General features: G+C 35.0%; 1 protein-coding gene across 1 annotated transcript; it reads right to left on the bottom strand.

Annotated features, from left to right (window-relative positions):
* Positions 1-955: 955 nt before the first annotated feature.
* On the bottom strand, positions 956-7,651 carry LOC120539788 (forkhead box protein A4-A-like). Its single transcript, XM_039770168.1, has 2 exons — positions 7,448-7,651; positions 956-2,595 (listed from the first exon to the last, which is right to left on the bottom strand). The coding sequence occupies exons 1-2, from the start codon at positions 7,508-7,510 to the stop codon at positions 1,486-1,488; spliced, it is 1,173 nt and encodes a 390-aa protein (XP_039626102.1). The 5' UTR covers positions 7,511-7,651; the 3' UTR covers positions 956-1,485.
* Positions 7,652-9,539: the final 1,888 nt, after the last annotated feature.

Below are 9,539 nucleotides of genomic sequence, written 5' to 3'. Positions count from 1 at the left end.
ATACTGTAGTTTGCATCCCTGCTGGACATTTTGATGTTGGCTTCCACTGAAAACTACACAAAATGTTTGTGATTACTGTTGTATAAACAGTTTTAAAATATTAAAGTGATTTTATTAATAATTAAATTCTTATCTTTTAATATCTGCCAATCAATTGATTATCCATGCATCAATTTTTGAAACTTGTTTTTCCCAGTACCTAGCTTAAGGGAACTATAGCCTATAGTTTCATGTTCAAAGTAGAAAACAATACAGAATGGAATTCCAGTCTGTCATAAACAGTAAATAATGTTCACTCATTCATTCTTTCTCTTAGGGTTAGAACCCAATTATTCCAATTCACAAATCACAGAGGTCAAAGTGTATTATAGCAAGATTAGGAGCAAGACAGGAATTCGTCTGACTGTAATATCGAACAGGACAGGCCAGAGTGTTCATTCCTTCATTTATCTATTCATTCAGTATTAATGGGTCTTACAGCAGCATTGGGTCCAAGCAGGAACCGACCACAGATAAGCTGTGGGTCCATTGTAGCATACACTTGTAATCACTCATATTGGCTTAAACAGCTCCACCTGATAACCTTTAGAACTTGGGAGAAATCTGAATTACATGTAAGCCCATGTAATCATTGTGAAATGTTCAAACATCATGTAGAATGTAGCCAAGCTTGGAATCCCCAGAGGTGTTAGGCAGAAACTCCACACTACCATGCTACTGATTTCAGTTACTTTTGAGAGCCTCTTTCTTTAGGTGAGTGCAACATTACATGAAGATGAGCTGGTAATAAATGAAGGCACACTGTAAAGTAAATAAAAACACACCATAGAAGTTAACAAATAAAACAAATGAAGCACACTTTCTACATAAAAAAATTTATTGATCCAAGTCTGGTTCTCCATACAAAAACACAAAAAATACTGTAAATGGCAAGACATGAATTCATTGTGTAAAATTACACATACTGTATACCTGCAGATGAATAAATAGTAAATTCCATATTTAACAAAATTAACTCAGTGATCAATGCCCACTACATTTCATTTAAGATCCTTCCTTCTACTAATGAGGTTAAAGACAATGGGACAAATGACCAGATTAATACAAAGGACTCTTTATTCATGTACAATTTTAATCTCAAAGGGAAATCCTCTTATATCATATTTTTGAAGACAAGCATTCAATATCTTCTGCTCACTCTTTAGGATCTACTAAATACTATTTTCTTTCCACATTTTCTCAACACACTCTTCAATGAGTATCATGTCCTTTTTTTATCTGACTACTGGTATGTAAACGATGGCCTGCTTGGAGATCTTTTAAAAATTGACCTCTAGGGTCCTCTTTCTCCTAAAACTGTGATATACCATACCTAACTTTGTCTCTTAACACTAATTCCACCACTCGGCTGGCAAAGTCTCTGCATATTTTAGTGTTTCATTGTGCCACCAATGTCTACAAATGACATAGTAGAAAATGTCTGCATCAGGAGGAGCTTAGAATGGGTACAGAGTACATGCCAGAATAGTACGGTCCTTCAGCTCCAAGGGGAGACATTTCACGGGCAGCAAAAGTGTTCATGTTTAGATGTGCAGGAGTGCTAGAGCCATAATTGGAATATGCCACACTGTGGTCATAGGACAGGTCTGCTCTATGTCCAGGCTGCTGTAGGTCTGCAGACATGAGGTTGTTAATTGAAAAAGGGTGGGCAAGCTGATCGGTCCTCAGGCAACTTTCTTGATGGACCAGTTGAGGGATCGGATGCTGAAAGTGCTGAGGCATAGAATCCCGCTGTTGTTGTGGCTCATGCAGCTGCCGAGGTGAATGTTCTAGAACATGAGTAGTGTGAGATGTATCCACCTTTTCTATACTTGGCTGAGGGGATTGAGCAGGAGAGGCGTCTTGACAAGATTCTGGGGAACTGACTTGGTTTCTTTTGTCTTCTTTTGGCAAACCATTAGCAACAGACCCACTGCTGCCGCTGCTGTTCTTCTTGTCCTGCTTCTGACACCGGAAACGTTTCTGCCGCCGCATGTAACATCCATTTTCAAACATATTGCCTGAATCAGGATGAAGTGCCCAGTAGGATCCTTTTCCAGGTGTTTCAGGCGAGCGTGGCACCCTGACAAAGCAGTCATTAAAAGATAATGAATGACGGATGGAATTCTGCCAGCGCTGTTGATTTTGACGGTAGTAAGGGAACAGATCACGGATCCACTGGTAAATCTCGTTGAGAGTCATCATTTTGTTTGGTGACTGTTGAATAGCCATGCTAATCAAAGAGATGTAAGAATAAGGTGGCTTAGCATGGCTGTAGTTCCTGCGATATCCCTTGCCATCTCGGGGTACTTCCAGTCCATATAATGAGCTTCCTGTTCCTCCAAACCCAGACTGAGCTGGAAAAACTCCCATGGGAGACAGTGATGTGCTCATTCCTGTCAAACCGCCATTATTTATTGATCCAGTTCCACCCATTGCAGAGCCAGAGTGCCCGTTGTTGATGTAAGGCAGTCCCATGGTGCTAGCCATCATAGTGCCAGGGAGATAACTGTTGAGTCCAAGACTTGAGCTCATATTGTTCACCCCAGAGTAAAGCTGCAAAACAGAAAAAAGAAAGTGTTAACCTGATGGACATGTTATGTCATCTGCATAACCAACATACTGAATAATGACTTCAACTTTGTGTTATATATTATATATGTAATCTTAATCACTTATAGGTAAATAATAATTCAATGTATGTGTGTAATGTGATATCATTTAAAAGTGTTCTTCACAAAACCAACATCCATATTTGCTAGGCATCCACTCTTTTATGATTGTACTCCATCTCAGAGTCTTGCTTGTCCCAATATCTTTTAACTCTTTACTGGCTATGCTGCAGATGCAAATGCATTCAGACCACCCACCCTGCAGCTTCCTAAATGCCATTGTCCCCCATGTACTATTCTTTTTGCCTTTGTGTATCTGACACGGTAGGTCTTTAAAGTCACTCCCACCGCTAGTCTTTTGCTGTCGCTGGAAAAAAGAAGGAACCTAACTTAACCGCAGACAGGCCAAAATTGATTGTCCTGCCAACAGTGGTAGGGAGGGGCCTGTGTGGACAAACATGGCTGGATGAATTGAACAACACCGGTGAGGACAATGACTTCAACAGGGTAGCAACATTAAGTTGGTGACCTTTACTTCTTTTCAGAGGAAAAATGGGTTTACGATTATGATGCCTTTTTATGTATGCATGCGTGTGTGTTTGGGTGTGTGTAAACTGAAAATATTTGAAATACCAAACACAGAATAAGCAAGTTCTTTTCACCATAAAAACTATGTTGGCGTCTTTCACTCATACATAAATATGGCAGTGCAGTACAGTTCATGAAATATATTCTTAATTAATCTAGATCTCAATTTCAGTGAATTTATTCTTAATACTTAATAAACACTGATGTACAGCCCTTTTATATTTAAGTTAGCGCACATGTGTGTTGTATTTATTTTTCAAGGACTTTAGACATGTAAACAGTTCCAATAAACTACACCACTGAAGTGGTTTATTCTCAACATTGTGATTGTTTCCGTGCCTCAAAAGAAATCTACAGAAAATGAACAGTTCTAATAGCTGATTTTGCTACATTTAAAAATAAATGGCTATTGAGACATAAAATGTTGTATCAACCTAATAAATATTCCCATGCTGTAATGAGAAGTTTCAGAAAATTAGGAAGTGCCAGTTGTCACACAGTAAAGCACAATGAGATACTTGGCTGTTCTGATTTCATTTGCTACACATCTGATTTCATTTCTGAAGATAAAACAATGAAAAAAGTGGATAAATATGAGGCATTGTGAAACTTTTTAATAGCAATTTTATACTGATCAGATGAAAAATATGACACGCTATGATGAAGTTTGTTGGTTATGTGATCATCAGTTCTCGCTGAATTATAATATATATTACACTCTTTATTAAGCATATTCATTTATCAGTTGTCAGTATTAGTAAAGAGTTTGGTATAGACAGATTTTGAAATTAAATATGACCATTTTTGTTCAGCATTGTAGAAATCATGAAGTCTAGTCTATGCTAGCGTCTGACTTTTAGGGCACTTCACTTAGGGCAGGTTCCTTTACATTCAGGCTCAAAATGAGCTCTTAGCAGAAAAGAAAGCTTTTTGTTAATTTTCAACCAAATTTTAAACAAGAACAAAGGCGATCTTTCATTTGTGACACATTTAGTTAATTAAATTTCTTTATTGTTGTCAACAAGATTTTCCATACATTCATCCAATAGTTTTCCCAATTTTCTGGAATTTGGGGAAATGTGACCCATCCCAAAATTTTCAAAATATTTTAAATTAGGAAATATTGTTAATATCAACTGTAATATTTGTTGTAATAAATGTTAAAAGTAAAGGCACATTTATACCATTTAGATTTTTAATGTACAAATATGTCAGTTATTGTTTAACACCTACATGTCTGAACGATTCATAAGCAGAAGAAACCACAAAATAATCAAATATAAGCAGAATATATGAAGTAGCTAGAGACTGCTGTACCAAACTACTCTACTGATGTCTTTTCCTAAAAAGAAAAAGTTAAATACGTTTGTGGGAATTTAAAATACTAGTTTTTAGAGTAAGGTTTGTTATTTTTGTTGGAAATGTCTAACTCGAGTTAACCGCCAGCATTTAGCTTCTGTTATTAAAAGAGAAACTAATGATGGCCTTATTTACAATTCCTAATCTGAACATAGATTTTAAATAAATGGAAAGATAAAAGTGACTATAATACAAAGTCAAATTTTCAAATTCTACGTAAACGATCATGTTCGTTTGCTGCATCTCGTTAAAGGTCACGATACAGATTTCGTTTACTCGAAGAAGTCCTGGTATATGACGATTTTAAACGATTAAATTAAGTAAATTACAAAACTATGTATATGTAAAGTGTATGTACACGTTGAACACGTTCCACAAACATACATTACAACATTACATTCAGCGCCAATATATAATCAAAATATGGGGAAAATTTAGCCCGCCGCGCTGTCAAACTCTGAATTAGTCTCCAACGATTACTACTTTTTCTTGGCCTCCATTTCAAATGTAATGACATACCGATTGTGCTGAATTAAAGGCTGTGATATTGGTTATGGCTGTAGATTTGCGAGGAGTCTGCTCAGTTTGGTACATGCGTGCGTTCCATTAATAACGATGATACTGACGTGCAGGATTATATATTGGAAAATAGCGCTACTGACAAACAACTAATTTAAATTAAAAAATAAATCACGAGGCAAATAACATGCTGCACACCACAGTATCACCAATCTGTACATATGATTACTGATCTGAAGTGACGCAAATGAAAATACATGTTTAAAATAGTCATTGTTTGAAATGGTACTCGTTTTACTTTTTTTGTATACAAATGTTATGCCTACATCGCAGTACAAAGTAACTTGTTTTTTTATAAATTCGAATAAAAAAATTAAGCGACCCACAATTACAATGATACATTACCCAATAAGTATGTTTAAGTAGTTTCAGAATACCAGGCAGGTTTCTCACTCTCCTCTAAGAGGTAAAATATTATGTATTTATGGCCGTTGTTTTGTCTTTACCTGTAACAATAGTGCCTGTGATTATCCATAAACAATCTATTGTGATTAGCATCCGTTTAATCCTCGCGTTTAATGTTAATGCAAATGAGATCGGCTTTGTCTACATATCTGATTCCCAATTTAGAACTTTCCCAGCATGTTTGAGGTCCCGGTCGTGCGATCCTCTAGATTTCGTTTGCTTTTCGATGCAACTACATGTAGGTTGTGGCAGAGACCTTCCCTGGTTATACAGGTTATGCTCCTGTATTTAAAGGAATATTTGTCTTCATGGTATATTCTGTTAAACAAAAATTTCCAAATCACTTCAATTTGCTTCCCCCTCTTTCTCTTTATATATATATATATATATATATATATATATATATATATATATATATATATATATATATATATATATATATATATATATATATATATATATATATATATAATGTGTGTGTGTGCGTGCATACACATCTGACTTTATTATACAGATAGATGACGAAGACAATGATTACCCACCTTTTTATTCATATATTTTCTTAACCTGCTCCATCTTGCCATATTTAAAATTGTCATGGTTTATTACCGTTGTACCGTTTTTATTCTTGAATTTAACAGAATGTTGAATCAGGTACAAACGGGAAAATAAATATTGTGACTAGTTGACTTAAGTGGTTCAAAATTCTCAAGAAAAATATGAATGAAAGGCTCCATATCACACAACTTTGACTGACATTTAATTTATCACCCTTCGTAGTTTAGATCAAATATGCAAAGTATTTTTTTTTTCTTCTTTTGAATATTAGGAAGCCCTAGCACGGCTTCTACTGAATTCTCCAGTCACATTTTGCTACTTTTCATAAGCAACACAGAAAAAATCGAAAAACGACTTTCATGCCAAAATTAGGCGAGTTAGTATATGCACAGTAAACCACTTCTACATTTGAATCTAAGATAACATTAATACTCTTTGGGAATATATTTGGAGAAAACGTTGAGAAACGGATTCACTGTAAAAGCGTCGTATAGTATTTCTGTTCTCATATTTCTACTCCTTTAAGGAGTAAATATTAAAATTATTATATTCATCTAAAGACAAAATGTAAAAAAAAACTTAATTTGTTGTAGACAAAAAAAGTGTTTTGTTGGGTTTCCTCTCGTTTCTTCCTGCCTACGGAGGGGTAAATGCGCTTTATTAATATACAGCATGCTACCTATAATAAGATTATAACGATGTGCTTTTTAGGTAAACATGTAAAAACAATTTGATATTTTCTAATACAAATATTACGGTATTAAACTACTGGGTTAAACTAAACGGGCGGCTATGACCAACTACGAAGCGATCTTTGCCGGGCCAGTCGGTAGTTGATGCGCTTTGTAATGAAACGTTAAGAATCTTTCAGCACAGTAGACGACGCAAAATTCTTTCTACAACTATAAGAACTGGACACTTCAGTTTATTGTAGGTGAGCTTACTTGAGAAGGAGTTGCCTGCGATAGAGAAACCGACCAAGCTGCAAATCTAATCTCATGGGGCTTCGTTTTCACATTTTGTAAGAACTGTAAAGGGAGGATTTCAGTTTCATGAAACATGTATATATATATATATATATATATATATATATATATATATATATATATATATATATATATATATATATATATATATGTGTGTGTGTGTGTGTGAATGTTCGCTGCCCCAGAATGAAACATACAATCTTAAAAACGATGGCTCGTTACATTTCAGATAGTTACATTAACATCTGACCTTTTGAGTTAATGTTAGTTTTAACATCAGTTTTTCCATGAACAGGTAAAAAAAAATACTATAGCTCATACCTCGTTGTCCTGATAATAAGTTGACCAGTCGTCATTACTCTCGACCTTTACACCACCCAGCATTTCAGCTTTTGATGTTTGCAGTGCTCTTAGAACTGTCAAAGTAATGTACGCAAAACAAAATGAAATCCGAATTTATAGGGCTATGAAAAAATCCAAATCAGGTAATTCAGTGTCTCTAAACGCCTCCTGGACGTTAGACCGCACTCGATTGTCCAAGTCTCTGTATTCAAAGTACAGCTAGGATGGTCGACCCTGCCTTTTGGGGTTTTATCAACAGACGCATCTTCCCACCCCTGGTGAATTAAGCCGGCCCCCTTCCTGGCCGAAATCGCACCTTTTCTCCGAAATAATCCCCTCCTCTAAGGCAACCAAGAGATGCTCTTCACCCATTGTCACACACGACCTCCACCAATAATTACCTGCAAATCACAAAATCAGAGTTGGAAGACGGTGTGCTGCTCTGGAAATGTATCCACGTCCTGAAAATAGATTTTTCTCTTCTATATATCTATCTGCTTTTGACAGCGTATGTGACTGTCTCACTCCAGAAGTTTCCAACTCTATTCATTATAATTTAAGCGCTTTGCAACTGGAATCATAATTAGTTATATTTAATACAAATGTACATTTCTTTTTAAATAAGTGAAGACACGTGATATTTTGGAGACTGCGTAATTTATATTACATAGTACATTTCATATTAAACAGTATTCCAGAGCATTTTATAAAGGCAGTGCACAAGACACCGTTTTAAAAATGGGAAGTAAGGGCTAAAATGAAGTAGCATTGCAGTTTGCTAGTCTTAGATTCTTTTTTAGCTTAATGAAGGAAAGCTGTTTGTAGGACTTCAAGTGCCTCTAAATGTCTTGTAAAGTGGCTCAGTCAAGAGGACTCTGGCGACACGGCCTGTTTGCAGGCTTTCTGCAGAATAATTGTCTACCCGTTTCATTGCATTTGTGTTTATAAAACTTATCACAGCAAAGAGTAAGAATGACTATAAACTTATGGGAGGTTACAGGTTATAATTCTAGTTATTTTTTCAGCACCTGAAGAGCTAAGATGTAAAAAAATATTCAGTGTTTAATAAAAGAAAACAAGCCTAAATTATGGAGAAGAGATTAGATTAAAATATTACAGAGGGGGGAAATAGCACTCACACAGCTAAACTCTTTTATACCCCACCACCAACTGGTTCATAGGACACCAAGATGTATTCTTACTTGATGATCCAGATTCTGTTTCCTGAAACTTTTTCTACTACCAACAGTCAAAGTTTTTCCTCATAGTCTTTGGTGTTGTTGATTTATGTTTCTAAGTGTCATCAAGCTTGCTTTACCATTAATCTTTGCATAAATCCTATCATTTTAATTCCATTGTGCTTTTTAGAATAGTATACATTCCATTTAGAAAATTGACCTTCTCTAACCTGTTTTCAGCAAATCCAGGAAGACACAGTTTTAGAGGTAACACTTGTATATACAGTACATTTGACTCTTCTCAAAGATTAAATTATAAAGTACAAAGAATAGTTCTCTAAGGATATAGTAAATATTTAGTTCTGTAGTTCTCTTAAAGTTTGAACCCTCTCATGGTTAAAGTAAGTCCTGGAAGTGGATGTATTGAACAACTGTACATCAGCTTACTCTTGTAATGTTAAATTTAGAGCATTTATAATAATAATAATAATAATAATAATAATAATAATAATAATAATAATAATAAATAAATAAAAAAAAATTAAAAAACACTAACAATTATTTTTAGGAAAATTGTCAAGAGTATATCTGCCCCTTTGCCTGTGATCAGCAATAATGAACACATATAAGTTTTGCTTTAAAGGATTCTATATTTTCTTTCTTTCATAAAGCACTCTGCTATTAAGGAAGTGCAGTGTTAGAGAAGAAAAATCGCTAGTGTTTAAATTTCATGCTATGATGTAAATTTCAAAGGGAAAAATTATTTAGGATTACAGAATGGTCAATAGTGTATCTTCAAAATCCTGGTTTCAGATTCTGGTACAGTGATTATTCATATGGTGTTTGCGGTTTTTTAACAAACACACAGATCTGGATTTTTAGACTTCAGCCAT

Source organism: Polypterus senegalus, chromosome 11 (genome assembly GCF_016835505.1).
Source record: "Polypterus senegalus isolate Bchr_013 chromosome 11, ASM1683550v1, whole genome shotgun sequence".
Classification (NCBI taxonomy): Eukaryota; Metazoa; Chordata; class Cladistia; order Polypteriformes; family Polypteridae; genus Polypterus; species Polypterus senegalus.
Note: the sequence above shows the minus strand (reverse complement) of the source record. Positions and strands in the feature narration are given on the sequence as shown.

Bases quoted from the DNA above. Each gene is read 5' to 3' on its own strand.
- LOC120539788 (XM_039770168.1), bottom strand. From the start codon at position 7,510: ATGCTGGGTGGTGTAAAGGTCGAGAGTAATGACGACTGGTCAACTTAT. The intron at 2,596-7,447 runs GTATGAGCTATA...TCTGTTTTGCAG, and splicing joins CTTATTATCAGGACAACGAG to CTTTACTCTGGGGTGAACAA.